Below are 15,832 nucleotides of genomic sequence, written 5' to 3' on the forward strand. Positions count from 1 at the left end.
TATTGTCCCTTATATGAGCCATCAAGGCCCAAAATACGCATTTGAAATAAATCGGGACTAAATTGGGAACTCAGAAAATTTTTCAGAAAATATAAAAAAATTTCAAAGGAGCAGAGGACACACGACTGTGTGGCCAGGCTGTGTGGCTCACCCGATATTTTCCCTGCAAAAAATAACTAGTGCCGGCATGGGGAAGACCGACACCAAAAAAAAAAATTTTCTTACCCGGGTCTCGGTCTTGAGAAACACGGGATCAAAAAATTTTTTTTACCTACCACGGGTGCCAACAACAAAAAGTACTGAAATAATATTTGAATTTTTTTCTGGTGCCGACCATGTAGATGCCGACACCTAATTAAAAAAATTTTTTCAAACCGAAAAATACCAATATTTTTCAAAAAGTAGACCCAAAAATACAAATGGGTGCCGGCCATTGTGGTGTCAGCATCAAAAAAATATTTTTTTTAAACCCCAACCCAATCAACAAGCAATCATTACACGGTGATTGACTTTGGTGCCAGCCATCAAAGTGCCAGTATCGACACTATAGATTTCATGTAATTTTCATTATAATTTTTTAACTTGGGTTATTTTTGTAAATATTTATATTTTTTGAATTATTTAAGTAAAAAGCCTAGCACTAATTAGCCCAACAAGAGTAATTACTCTGACAGGCAGGTAGCAAATTCAAAGAAGCAAATGAAACTTGGAAAGGAAGTGGGAACTGTGGCAAAATACGTACCACAGAAAACGAGTTTGTATGTTCAAAACTGACAAAACCATCCAATTCAACATGTATGATTTTTCATTATGTTTGCATTATTTCCAATGAATTAAGCGAAATTCTTTTCCGAAATTTTGTTTGATAGGTAGACATTGACTTGGATTAGTCAAAAAGATAACCCGAAAACCAAGCTTCCTAGCATGGATTGAATCTTTTAGCTTTAATGGGCGCTCTTGAGTCTTTCTCCCACTCCAGGCATGGAAACCAAAACACAAATACTCCCATCTCTGTCCAAACATATCTGGAATACTAAGTTCCCACTTCTTTTATCTCGATTTTGGTTCCTTGAGATTATAGAATCTCAAAATGTGGATAAAACTTAAAGCTCTTTCTTCAATTCTCTCCCATCTGCTTATCGGCATTGCTCTCGTTGACGCTAACCTACGATGCTATGACACTGGTAATTTCACCCTTAATAGTACATATGGCAAAAACAGAGACCTTATTCTTGCTTCTCTCCTACCTAATGTCTCTGCAAATGGTGGTTTCTTTACTGCCAGTATCGGCCAAAACTCCAACAAAATTTACGCTCTTGGTATGTGCAGAGGAGACTCTACTCCAAACGGTTGTTATACATGTCTCAATGCTTCAATCCAGGATCTCATAGCTAGCTGTCCCAACCGAAAAGAAGCCCTTTCATGGGGAGGTGATCCTCCTTGTCTTGCACGCTATGCAAATCGCCCCTTTTTCGGAATCCTGGAGCTACAACCCACTGATGCAGGCTATAATATGGCGGACATCACTTCCAACTTAACTCAATTTGATACTATTTGGGAGAGTTTGATGGACAGAGTGGTGAGCAAGGCTTCCAGCGGGTCTTCTACTAAGTATGCAACCGGGGAAGCAGACGTTACAGAATTCCGAACGATATTTGCGCTAATGCAGTGCACTCCAGATTTATCACACAAGGATTGTGATTCTTGCCTAAGGCAATCTGTGAGTAACTATGAAAGCTGTTGCCGTGGAAAGCAGGGAGGTTATGTTCAGAAGCCTAACTGTTGGTTCAGATGGGATTTGTATCCTTTCTATACTACAGCAACCCCATCCTTATCTCCGCCATCCTTATCTCCTCCACCTCCTTCCCCAGATATAAAAGGTATGTAGGCATCTTCTACATGACTCATGAGTAAATTGAATTAAATTAAAATTAGAATAAATAAGCATCTTTTCAAAGAAAATGAATTCTAATAGGTATCATTCTAAAAGAGCTTGACATCTATAAGCAAATATATTATATATTAAATTAAAATAATTATATCAGTAAAAATGCTATCAATTCAAAAATCAAAAGATATTATGGATTCAAATAATTAATTGATCAAAATTTCCAATACATAATAATGATATATAAGATTTTTAATTTTTAAACATAACTTAATAAATTTTATATTATGTTTACATATATATTATCATATAAATTATATAAATAAAACGATATATACGAAAGTAAAAAAGGTCACCAACAGTAACGCACATAGGTTGGATAAGGTTATAGCCTAAAGGTTTTTGAACCTTTATTTCTGCCTATTCATAGTAGGTAATCAGAGAACTTAACGAGGATGAGTTATTATTATTAAAGTTTCAATTTTGTTGGCTAGCTATTGATGCGGTCGTTGAAAGCACCAAAAATATTCTATCCTTAATAAATAATAAAAAAGAATAATAAAAGGGAAGTAGGGTCAAATTCTTAGGGACTGGATTTACACAATATCTTGTTCCGTAAAATTCTAGGCAAAATCTTGCCCAAGAAAACCTGCGTTCTTGGAAAAAAATAAGAAAATAACATAATTAAATGTTTGGATCTAGAAACGAAAAATAAAATAAAAACAGAATTAAGAATATTGAATCGAAAATTTGAGAAATTAAAAATAGAGTTGAGAGAAATAAAATTCTTATGGGAGATTCCAGCCTCCAGTTGTCTCGTTCCGCCTTGGGTTCAATCCTCGGCTTTTAGATGATCCTTCTTAAACCGAATAAGCCAGTTATAGTGGAAGAGGACGCTTACGACCACCAGCTCCAAGGATTTAGACTTACGATTTGGTGGAACCTGACTCTAGCCAACAATCGCTTCTGTAGGATCATCTTATGCTAGATCAACGCTTCTCAATGGCGAATCCCATGCCATTTTGTCTCTTGGGCTCACCAACCTCTGACGCAACAAGCTAACAAACCGACTGTGCAACCTTCCCAAAACATACAAAGCGGCCACCTTTGCATACATTGAAAAGCTTACTTCTTAAGGGACATGGACGGAAGCATCAGCCCCATAGTGCGGAGAAATAATGAATACTCGTTGAGAAGGCTAAGTACGGATTCTAAGCCTCATGAACCCTTTTGGAGATTTTCGACAACCTTTTGCTAGATGGGTTTAGTAACTCATGGTTGTGGTGGAAAAGAAAATAAATATAATAAAAATGGAGATTTTATTGAAAGGAAATATGAGAAGAACAAAAGCCTAGACTTTTGGGGAGAGAGTGTTTACAAAAAAAGATCGATCTCTTTTGAGTCACTTCACCCTTATTTATAGTGCTAGGGGAGATAGTCTAATCTTACTTAAATTCCCAAAAGATAAATACATTTAATTGAAGATGAATAAAGATAAATAAAATTAAATCCTAAAATTAAATAATCCTTAATAATTATCTTAATATTAATTATCCTAATATAATTAAAATAGAGTTTGATAGAATAAAATCTCTTCTTTTTGCATTTCAACCCTTTTGTCCTCCACGCTTGCACTTTTGGCACCAACTTTTCCTTGTGTCGCGCATTGACCCATTTTATCTCTAAATTCACACTTTTGGCCCTTAATTTTGCTTTTGCCTCAAATTTAGTCCCTATGAGATAAAAGATCATAAATAGCTCAAATTAGCAGGATCATACTCAGAATAAAAACATAATTAATATATAAAAATACGTTATTCTAGAGTGTTATCAAATTCCCCCTACTTAGCCCATGCTTGCCCTCAAGTATGGTTCCTATCTACTGTGAAAGTTAGATTCTGCCATAAAAGAAATACCACTCCAAAATTTTATAAAAAACAGTAAAAAATGCATATGAAAAATAAAGAGAACCCTAAACTTACTTTAAGTAAAACAGAAAATGTTTTTCAATTAACACACACAAAAATTAGAATCGACTTCAATTATTTAATGAAAATTAGGTAAATTACCAAACCTACCAAGACACTCTATTTGTTTCCTCCTTTAGTCCCCAAATTATATATATTTTTTCTTTTTTATTTATTTTGATTTTGATTTATTTATTATTTATATTTTTTATGCTTTAGGAATATTCTGAACCTTTTGACGTGAAGAAAGATAACAGCCAAGCACCCCACCCCGGTTACTCAGCCCAACAGACTCCTAATTTATTATAATTTTTTTTCTTAACAACACATCGAACCTTTTGACGCGAAGAGAGATAACAACCAAGCACCTCACCCCAGTTACTCAGCCCAACATGTTCTCAAAAATTAATTCCGGTTAGTAGAGTTTTACCTAACACGTCACACAACCTTTTGACTTGAAATAGGATGACAACCCAAGCACCCTACCCCAGTTACTTAGTCAGTCACATTTTTAAGCTGCACTCATAACCACGAAAACATTAAACGACATTTTATTAATAACTTTTTTTATGAGGACTTTAGAGAAAAAAATCAAGTGTCAAAAATAAGTTTCAGTAATTACTTTAATAGTCATGAATATATTTTAGCATGCAAACATATTAAGTGACCACTTTGTATTAAACTTGATTAATTTTAAGAAAAGCAAGATAAAGTTAACTCTATGAATCACAATTATTTTTAGCCTAAGAAAAATAAAACAATGGAGATGGCATCAATTATGGAAAATCTGTAATTTCCTCAAAAAACAAGAATCATGCTTGTAAGTCAAACAGTAGGCAAATCTTGGTAAAAATCTTGGGCATGAAAAGAGGCTGGAGATTCTAAATAAATATGGACAAAATGGAGCCTCAAGCTAAAAATAATCACAGCAGCAACAACAATAACCAAAATCATAGCAGAAAATTCCAGTAATAACAAAGAGTACCTCCCCTCTACTGAAAGCACATTGTCCTCAATGTGGACGAAAAGAAATAAATAGGTAGAAAAGTTTAGAAAAAATCCCCGTGTTGTTATTGTCAATCACATATGATGGCAATGAGCTCAGTCAGTTGCTGGCGAAAGGTTTCAAGTCGGGCCTCAATACACTCTAAGCGTTGCTCAACGGTTTTCTTCGCATTTTCGGTCTGTTTTATCTAAGCAAAAGAAGAAAAATTTATTAATATCCAAATAAGTAATAAATAATAAAATAAAGTAAAGTAATAAATAAAGTAAATAAAGTAAATAAAATAAAATAAATAAATAAATAATAAAAATTGGGTTGCCTCCCAACAAGCTTTTGTTTAATATCATTAGCTCGACACCGTTATTGGTTCTATGGTGGTTCCAAATGGATTTTTTCAACCATGTGGGCTTGAAAATTCTCATAAAACGGCTTCAACCGCTGGCCATTGACTACGGACTGCTTTTCAGATTCTTCACTCTCTATTTCAATCGCTCCATGTGTGAACACTTTAGTAACAATAAAAGGTCCTTGCCATCGTGATCGAAGCTTACCTGGGAATAACTTTAACACGGAGTTATAAAGTAAAACTTTTTGTCCTACCGAAAAATGCTTCTGAGCTATTCTCTTATCGTGAAACAACTTTGTCTTGTCTTTATAAATGCGAGCATTCTCGTAGGCATCATTGCGAATTTCTTCCAACTCTGGAACCTGTATAACAAAAGGTAACAGTTTAGTATTTGGAGACAATAACTTATTAACAAATTCAAATTCATCAAGTTCAGAATTATCTCCATAAATTGACTCAAAATTCTCTTCCACTAAAGAGTTAATTATGTCAATACGATTTACGCTCAAGATTTCGCTTGGATTGCTAATGGCGTCGTAGACATTAAACTTTACGATCTCCCCATCAAACTCTATCGTGAGAGTTCCACTTCGAACGTCAATTTTAGTACTAACTGTACTAAGGAATGGTCGACCCAGCAGGAGATCTAAATATCCAGGAGTGCCATCCTCCTCCATTTTGATCACATAAAAATCTGCAGGGAAAATAAGCTCGTTAACTTTTACGTAACATCCTCAAGGACTCTTACGGATGCACAATGACACTGTCCGCCAATTGAATTATAACACCTATTTTTGTCAAAAAACCCGCGTTAAGTGATTCATAAATAGAATACGACATTACATTTATAGAAGCCCCTAGATCACACATAGCCTTCTTAATTCTCAGATGACCTATTTTTTATGGTATTGCAAACATACGCCTATCCTTGTATTTTACCGGCATTTTCCGCTGTAACACTACAAATACATTCTCACCAACATTCACCCTTTCATTACCTGTTAATTTTCGATTATTGGTGCAAAGTTCTTTAAGAAATTTAGCAAACCGCGATATTTGCTTGATGGCGTCCAATAGTGGAATGTTGATCTCGACATTCCTAAATGTTTCGAGGATTTCCTTGTCCTCTTTACTTCGTCGAAACTGGTTGAATCGTTCTGGAAATGGAGGTTGAATTTTAGGCAATGGAGGCTTTGGTCGGACCTGTTTGTCTTTCTTGAGTTTTTTCTGGGCGATTTCTTGGCCAAGTTTACTGTCAGGAATTGATTCCAGTACCTTTCCGCTTCATAACGTCATTGCATTCGCATTTTGTCCAGGTTTGGTTCTATTTGTGACGGTAGCTTCCCTTGAGAGGTCAATTTCTCGATCGATGTGGTCAACTCTCTGATGGATGCCTCGATTTTCTGTTGGAAATCTTTCGTCTCTTTTTGGAAGTTAGGAGTTTGCTGTTGAAAATCAAGAACATTGGCTGCTAACTTATTGACCATGGTTTCTAGAAAATTACCTGAACCTTGCGGCTGTTACGAAAACCGATTTTGGTATGGCTGGTTATTTCGTGGATTGGCCCCATAACTTAAGTTAGGATGGTCCCTCTACCCTAGGTTGTAGGTATTAGCGTAGGGGTCGTATCGGCTTTGTGGCGGCCCAGGTAAATTTCCCACAGTATCTAGATGGGTCGTGGTATCATCATACAAATTGGACATGCATCAGTTGCATGATCAAGTGTAGCACATATTCCGCATAACTGGGCTGTCTTCGCTTTTTCTACAATAAGAGAGTTCATCATAATAGTACGTCTATCAAATTTATCCTCTAAGGTTGAATTACTTAGCTGGTGAACCCTTTTAGAGGGTTCAGTATTGGCTCGGAATTGTTGAGAATTTGCAACCATCGTAGAGATCAAGTGTCTCGCTTGTTGGGGAGTCATGTTGACCAATGCGCCTCCACTGGCGGCGTCTACCATATTCATCTCCATGGGCTTCAAACCTTCATAAAAGTATTGGAGGAGAGATTGCTCCGTTATATCATGTTGTGGGTAGCTTGCACACAACTTCTTAAATCACTCTTAATAATCGTAAAGGGACTCAGCTTCTTTTTGCCTTATTCCAATGATCTCTCTTCTTAACTCAACTGCTCGAGATGCTAGAAAAAACCTGTTCAGAAACAAACGAGATAAATCAGCCCAAGTTGTAATAAATCCAGGGGGTAAATAAAATAACCATTCCTTAGCGGAATCTGCTAGGGAGAAAGGGAAAGCTCGCAATTTAATCTGATCCTCAGTTACCCCCTGAGGTTTCATGCTAAGACAAACCATATGAAACTCTTTCAGATGCTTGTGGGGATTTCATTTTGCAACCCACGAAAAGTTGGCAGTAACTGGATTAAACCTAACTTTAACTCAAAATCAGTATCCACAGTAGTATACGTGATGCACAATGGCGGTTGTTCTATTGGAACTTCGACCAGTTGCCGAATCGTTTGAGCCATTGGTTGGTGTGCTAGATTCGGGTTTTCGTTAACCCTAGCGTTAAGCACTTCTTCTGGTGAGTCGACTTCTACTTTTTCACTTTCAAGTGTTTGAGTAGGGTTTTCGTTAACCCTAGACTCAGCTTCATCGTCGACTTTGATTTCTGGCGGTGGGTTACTTTGAGTTTCAACCACCGCTGACTGCTTTTTCCGTAAGTTTGTCTCCTTGCGATTGGCTCTAGCAGTCTTCTCAATTTCTGAATCGAACGCAAGAGTACTTGGAGCAGATCTAGTCATAAGAAACAAAAAACAAGATTAGTACGTTGCCAATCCCCGACAACGACGCCAAAATTTGATGTGGTTGTTGAAAGCACCAAAAATATCCTATCCCTAATAAATAATGAAAAAGAATAGTAAAAGGGAAGTAGGATCAAATCCTCAGGGACTGGATTTGCACAATATCTTGTTCCGTGAAATCCCAGGCAGAATCTTGCCCAAGAAAACCTACATTCCTGGAAAAAAAATAAGAAAATAACAGAATTAAAGGTTTGAATCTGGAAATGAAAAATAAAATAAAAACAGAATTAAGAATATTAAATCGAAAATTTGAGAAATTAAAAATAGAGTTGAGAGAAAGAAAATTCTTATGGGAGATTCCAGCCTCCAGTTGTCTCGTTCCGCCTTGGGTTCAATCCTCGGCTTTTAGATGATCCTTCTCAAATCGAATAAGCCAGTTATAGTGGAAAAATGATGCCTACGACCACCAGCTCCAAGGATTTAGACTTACGATTTGGTGGAACCTGACTCTAGCCAACAATCGCTTCTGTGGGATCGTCTTATGCTAGATCAACGCTTCTCAATGGCGAATCCCACGCCATTTTGACTCTTGGGCTCGCCAACCTCTGATGCAGTAAGCTAACGAACCGACTGTGCAACCTTCCCAAAACATACAAAACGACTACCTTTGCATATGTTGAAAAGCTTACTTCTTAAGGGACATGGACAGAAGCGTCAGACCCGTAGTGCAGAGAAACGATGAATACTCGTTGAGAAGGCTAAGTACGGATTCTAAGCCTCATGAACCCTTTTGGGGATTTTCGACATCCTTTGGCTAGATAGGTTTAGTGGCTCATAGTTGTGGTGGAAAAGAAAATAAATATAATAAAAATGGAGATTTTATTGAAAGGAAATATGAGAAGAACAAAAGCCTAGACTTTTGGGGAGAGAGTGTTTACAGAAAAAGATCGATCTCTTTTGAGTCACTTCACCCCTATTTATAGTGCTAGGGGAGATAGTCTAATCCTACTTAAATTCCCAAAAGATAAATACATTTAATTGAAGATAAATAAAGATAAATAAAATTAAATCCTAAAATTAAATAATCCTTAATAATTATCTTAATATTAATTATCCTAATATAATTAAAATAGAGTTTGATAGAATAAAATCTCTTCTTTTTGCATTTCAACCCTTGTGTCCTCCACGCTTGCACTTTTGGCACCAACTTTTCCTTGTGTCGCTCATTGGCCCATTTTATCTCTAAATTCACACTTTTGGCCCTTAATTTTGCTTTTGCCTCAAATTTAGTCCCTATGATATAAAAGATCATAAATAGCTCAAATTAGCAGGATCATACTTAGAATAAATACATAATTAATACATAAAAATACGTTATTCTAAAATGTTATCAGCTATGTATTGTTTGAATGTTTAAAGGGTTGCCCTTTGTTTAAACTATTACAAGCCTTTTATTTTTATTTGTATAAGTGTTTTGATTAATAAATCGTTATAAGAAAGAAATAAAAAATAATCATCTAACCATGAATATATTTGATTTTTCCACATCAACTCTATCATAATCTTCACCTCATTAAATACAATAACGAAACATATATAGCAAACTCCATACCATAATAAATTTGTTCCTTTAACTATTTCCCACAACTTACATGGTCAAATGTAATGAATAGTGCATCAAGAAACAACTATCTTCCTCTAATTAATAAATTCACAAACTCCCATTTATAAAAATTCATTGAGTTAGGCTCAATTGCAAAACTTCAATTACATGCTTTCCTCCCGGCTTAGTTCAACCAACAATTAAAGTCTCTAATATCCCATCACATAATTTTTTCTCATCAATTTCACATAAAGTGTAAAAATTGGCCATCACCATTTCCCTGGGATAGGACTTTTAAGCTCTAATATCTCATACAATAGTCTTTCTGTTCATCGATCTCACACAATGTATACCAAGACTATCATAATTTTGAAAATTTCTCATTCTCTCCTCATTTTATTAACAACCATTCATGCTTAACAATATTCAAATTCATTATAAACATGTTTTTACCTCAACTATTGATTAATCCCTAACTCTACCAATTGTCACAAAATTGAACTTGAAATCTTTATAAATACAAAATTTTATATTTTTAATCCCTATCAAGTAAAGATCTAAAAAGAAATAATCAGACGTTCAATTTATTTTCATTATTTACGTCCATAATCTTCAAAATAAATAACAGTTCAATTAATAAAAAGTAAAGATATAATAATTGATTTATTGGTTGTTATCTAAATTCCAAAACGATAAAGAAATATGTGATAAATAAAAAATAGAGAACAAATAATTTAAAATTTAATAATAATAAATTTTAACAATGTAAATAATTTTAAAGAATTAATTTTCTATGACCTTTCAACATAATAAATTCTGTCTCTGATCAATAATATTAACAATAATTAAAATAATTCTTGCATGTGTGATAAAATATATAACATGTGAAAGTTATTTTTTTCCGTTTATTAAATTAATGTAGATGGAGTCTTAATTTGATTGACATGAACATTATTGCTAATGTATGAGGAAATGTTCGAGTACGCTGAAGCGCATTATACTCCAATTTATGGGTTGGAAAGAAACTATGGGTAATTCTAGACATTGTGTAAAAAAACAGATATAATCAAAACCTATAATGAGATTATTCAACAAAATTTTCTAAATCAATTAATTAAAAATTAAGCTAATTAATATGAGTCTCAACCACTAAAATTAATTGGTATTTTAGTTTAATAAATAAATTTCAGTTTATTTTATCAATGTAATTATAAAAATTAAATAATAATAAAACAATTTTACTTTAATAAGGATTTTAATGTTAATGGTAATAGAAATAACTAACATTTTATTATAATAAAAATGAAATCTAATATTAATGGCAATAAAAATTAGGATGAATAAATGATTTTAGAAATTATCAATATTATTTATAATTTTTGAGCTGGTAACAGATAGAGATGGAGATAATAGGTATCATTCCGAAAGAGCTTAACGTCTATAAGCAACCAAAACTTACTGTTATTGTTATCTAATTTGTAATTATTTCTCGTAGTTATCTGATATCCTAGACTTGCAAAATTACAAAATTTGTCCAAATATTCATCCAATTTGAGAGCCTTCTTTTCTCAATCCAGCACTCATCTTCGTCTCTGATTGCATTTGATTCAAACAAAAAATTTGAGGCTTTCCTATGTTTTTCGTTTGTGTGAACAAGGAAAGTCAGTTCCACTGCTGACTAAGTGGTTAGCCAATTTATAAAAGAAAAACCCCTTAACGAAAGCTTTCATATGGAAAATTTTGCAGGCATCAATCTAACCTACCAAAGCTTTAGGTGCTATAATGAATCGGGTAGTTTCACAACCAGCAGTACATATGGAAAAAACCTTGACCATATTCTCGATTCTCTCCCACACAAAGTCTCTGAAAATGGTGGTTTCTTTAAAGACATTGGTGGCCAAGACTCCAACAAAGCTTACGCTCTTGGGATGTGCAGAGGAGACTTAATTAAAGATGACTGTTATAGTTGTGTCAGTTCCTCGGTTCATGATCTCAGAGTTAAGTGTCCTCACTGGAAAGAAGCCGTTTCATTGACAGTTTTTCGATCGTGTATTGTACACTACGCAAATCGCCCATTTTTTGGAAACTTGGAGGTAGAACCCACGTATGCAGCTGGTACCAATGAAAGCATCAAATCGGACGTACAAACAAAATTTGAAATGGCTTGGGAAGGTTTGGTGTGGAGTACGAGGAATAATGCTTCCAACGGCTCTTCTAAGCTTAAGTATGCAACTGGGGAAGCAAAATTTACAGAATCTCAAACTATATATGCACTAATGCAATGCACCCCAGATTTATCACGGGAAAATTGTTGGAACTGCCTAAAGCGAGCCACAGACACCCATGATATCTGTTGCGGTGCGAAGCAAGGTGGTTTTGTTCAGAAACCTAACTGTTATTTCCACTGGGATTTGCATCCCTTCTATACACTAGGACCTAACACTGATGCTGCTTTATCTCCTGCACATACATTTACAAAAGGTAAGTATGGCTAGATGACTCGTAAGTAAATTGATGTAATAAAAATTACCAAATTGGAACATGGAAACCATCTATTCATTCAATCTCTAATATGGTTTGAGAGCCTTCTTTTCCGAATCCAGCATTCCTCACAGCCAACGACTTAACCACAGCTCCTTTTCTCAATCCTTCTCATCCTCTTCATCTCTGATTGCATTTGATTCAAACAAAAAAATTGCAAGATCATTTGTAACAAAAGAATAGTCAATTCGACTGTTAAGTGGTTAGCCCATCAATAAAAGGATCGGCTCCTTTGATTGGATTTAGTTAGCCATCTTCTTTTGTATTCATTTCATCCTAAGTAGATATGGTTGCCAGCACACTTAGTATCTAGTCTAAACAATCTTCCACTATATGAGTTGCAAGCTTTGCTCTCTTGCTTCTTAAGGCTAGTTGAGTTTTTGTGTTTCTTGTTACGTGTCCTTCCACGAATTGATGATAAGATCTCTTTTTTCTGGGAAAAAATTATCAGATGAAACGAAACAAAGCAAATCAATATCGATTCCACTTGGTGCAAGCTTATCAGCTACTCTAGGACTAGCTCTGTTTTCTGCTTGTGGTTTCTTTATCTGGAGAAGGAGAAACGTTCAAGGTATGCACTATTAGATCATGCTGGCATTTACAAATTTATGTTATAATCTTATAGCCAATCACATTTTGTTTTATTACAGAGGATAAAGGCCAAGAAGTTCGATCACTTGACTTGGTAGTGGGAAGTGTTCCTCGTGGGAACTCAAGCGAAAATTTTGATCTACAAAATATAGGAAGGTCGCAGGAGTTTCCTTCAATTCAATTGAATATTTTACAAGCAGCAACCAATAATTTTTGTGATGAAAATAAGCTAGGACAAGGTGGATTTGGCCCTGTATACAAGGTAATTATGGTTAGGAACTAAAATAACGTAGTTAAGAAAAAATGCATGTTAATATGTTTATTTGTAGGGCACACTAGCGGATGGAAAAGAAATTGCAGTTAAAAGGCTCTCAAGAACTTCTGGTCAAGGGCTGCTTGAGTTCAAGAATGAGGTCATGTTAATTGCCAAATTACAGCATAGGAATCTTGTGAGGCTCTTAGGATGCTGCTTAGAGAAAAACGAAAAGTTGCTTGTATATGAATTCATGCCCAACAAAAGCCTTGACATGTTCCTATTCGGTTTGATCCTTCAACCTTGAAATAACAACATTATCTTATACATACACAAAATAAATTTGAATATTTAACTTGTCATTTCTTTTTCTCTCCTTCTTGAGCATTTGTCAGATTCGAGTTTGCCTGCCCAACTAGTTTGGCAAAAACGATTCAATATTATTAAAGGAACTGCCCGAGGTATCATGTATCTGCATGAGGATTCTCGTCTTAGAATTATCCACAGAGACCTTAAAGCAAGTAATGTTTTACTTGACCATGAGATGAATCCGAAAATTTCGGACTTTGGTGTGGCAAAAATTTTTGGCCGAGATCAGAATGAAGCAAACACAAATAGAGTAGTCGGAACATAGTAAGTCTATTAATTGGTTCTTCCCAACTTATTAACTCATAAGCTTTCAGGGTTACATCTACTTATTTTCTTCACCATTAGTTGTTGCCAACTTCAACTTATCCATATTCATCGACCAGTTCTGAGAAATATGTCCTCTACATCAATATCATATAAACTAGAAGGACCCCATGCAAGTAATGAATCTTAGTATGTTTCATGGTTAGTGATTAGAAACAAACCTTGGTTTTGTTACTGAGAGTATCTGATATGTGATTGATATACACTGAAAATCAGTTCATGTTTGTAAAGTTTCTTATGATTATCTAATTTTGATTTAGTTTTTCTTCATTGTTTCTTATAAACTACAACAGTGGATACATGGCACCCGAGTATGCTATGGAAGGACTTTTTTCTGTCAAATCTGATGTTTTCAGTTTCGGTGTCCTTTTGCTGGAGATTATAAGTGGAAAAAGGAATAATGGGTTTCATCTTTAAGAATGCGGTGAAAGCCTCCTGACTTTTGTATGTTTTCTTATCCTATCAAAATTCAAATAATAGATTAATACCATGTTATGTATACTACGCTAATTCTAAGTAAGAATTGTAGGCGTGGAAACTATGGTCCAAAGGAGAAGGAATGGAGTTACTGGATAAGCATCTTGTTGAGTCGAGTGTGCCCAATGAGGTGCTTAAATGCATCCAAATTGGGTTATTGTGCGTGCAATCAGATCCGGCAGACAGACCAACTATGTCAACAGTGGTTGCAATGTTAGGAAGCGACACCATAATAGTTCCTCTACCAGCGAAACCTGCATTTTATGTTGGACGTTTTATTGAAGAATCAGTTCAACCCAATTCAAGTTATAAACTATGTTCTGTTAATGAAGTTACGATTTCAAACATGTCACCTCGGTGATTGATTAGTCATTTCATCTTCAATTTTTTCACTATTATAAAGATATGATAGATTCTAAAAATTTTGTTAAGCTGCTCTTTTAGCAGAACACTGGGAGATGTTCTTCCGGCTTTACTATATTGATCTTTTATATATATATATATGTAATAAATGACAAAGGGGTATGAAAAAATGGTCGAGTTTACCGAATGAATGAAACTGATTTTTTAAATTTGATAAGCTACAAAAGTAACATATTTTAATCCTATTCTTAATACGTTTTTGGATAATTAATTATGCAAATTAGTGAATTTGATACTCCTAATTCTTTAAATTCATGTTTCTATACATAGAAGAGCATTTGGGAGGGAAATGAGCGAAAAACGAGCAAAAATCGAGCAAAAATCGGAGAAGATCGAAGAAAACACTCAAAGAATGCCATCGGAATCAAGATCGAAGATCTCCTTTTAATTTCTTTCGAAATTTTATTGAGTTTCATTATGTCTTGTGGTTATTCTGACTTAGAGATGTTTCTATTTACAATTATGAACTAATTTCCTAGATACCTAGGAGGATGAAACCTATGATGAATATTTTTATTTAATGTTTGTTTTTACGCATAAATATTTGATTCTTATTTTCAATTATGCATGTTTATTTCTTGTTTTAATTTTTTCAGGATATTAATTCATATTTAATGTGCTTAATTCAGTGGAGCAAAAGTTTCTGTTTAATAGTAGATCTAGCATAATTAAGTAGAGTTGCATGCAATCCTAGAAATATGATGACATAAATCTATCGGCGAGTTAATGCGAAGATAGGGGTTTTAATTAGAAAAAGATTTCAATTCATCAACCTAGAGTCAGTTGTTCTTACTCTCGAAAGAAATATTAACATAATTTAGGGATTTTTACAGATCAAGACCAAGTGAATAAATCATTTAATTCAGATTCATAATAAAATGTGAAGTCTAGGTGGATCCTTTCCTGGATATTGTCTATTCTTAATTAAATTAGTTTAGTAAATTTGGATTAAAATACATCACCCTAAATTATCGGCTAAATAATAGAAAAATAGTAATTACTAATACTTTTAATTCTCGTAAATACAATATTCTCTACTCATCATGACTATACTATTGTTCGATAAGTGTGCTTGCCTTTATCGTATTTATAGTTAATTTAGTAACCATCAAAATTCAAAGTGGGAATGGTGGGAAAATCATTTCATTACCAACAAGGAGTCTATTTGTTAAAAACAGACTTTTCAACAAGTATGGATGAAAAGGTGCAATTTTCGTTTCTTTTTTCTTGGATACAATTAATTTCACCACTTTGCTACTCTCTTCCCAATTGATATTTTGTTTG

General features: G+C 34.4%; 1 protein-coding gene across 3 annotated transcripts; it reads left to right on the forward strand.

Moving 5' to 3' along the window:
• The first annotated feature begins 850 nt into the window (after positions 1–850).
• On the forward strand, positions 851–14,697 carry LOC105774785 (cysteine-rich receptor-like protein kinase 11). Of its 3 annotated transcripts, none has more exons than XM_052632752.1 (8): positions 851–1,880; positions 11,317–12,051; positions 12,563–12,682; positions 12,762–12,964; positions 13,032–13,242; positions 13,351–13,588; positions 13,909–14,092; positions 14,170–14,697. In XM_052632752.1, exons 1-7 carry the CDS (start codon positions 1,091–1,093, stop codon positions 14,063–14,065), a joined length of 2,454 nt encoding a protein of 817 aa, XP_052488712.1. In that variant the 5' UTR covers positions 851–1,090; the 3' UTR covers positions 14,066–14,092; positions 14,170–14,697. The 3 variants fall into 3 exon arrangements, with proteins under 3 accessions (XP_052488712.1, XP_052488711.1, XP_012452814.1); XM_052632751.1 differs by having other exon boundaries at positions 852–1,880; positions 14,178–14,697; XM_012597360.2 differs by having other exon boundaries at positions 854–1,880; positions 13,942–14,092; positions 14,178–14,697.
• Positions 14,698–15,832: the final 1,135 nt, after the last annotated feature.

The sequence above is a fragment of the Gossypium raimondii genome, chromosome 6 (assembly GCF_025698545.1).
Source record: "Gossypium raimondii isolate GPD5lz chromosome 6, ASM2569854v1, whole genome shotgun sequence".
NCBI lineage: Eukaryota > Viridiplantae > Streptophyta > Magnoliopsida > Malvales > Malvaceae > Gossypium > Gossypium raimondii.

Excerpts from the sequence above, each read along its gene's own strand:
- LOC105774785 (XM_052632752.1), top strand. The coding sequence starts at position 1,091 with ATGTGGATAAAACTTAAAGCTCTTTCTTCAATTCTCTCCCATCTGCTT. Across the intron at positions 1,881-11,316 it reads TCCTTCCCCAGATATAAAAG|GCATCAATCTAACCTACCAA; the intron begins GTATGTAGGCAT and ends AAAATTTTGCAG. Across the intron at positions 12,683-12,761 it reads GAGAAGGAGAAACGTTCAAG|AGGATAAAGGCCAAGAAGTT; the intron begins GTATGCACTATT and ends GTTTTATTACAG.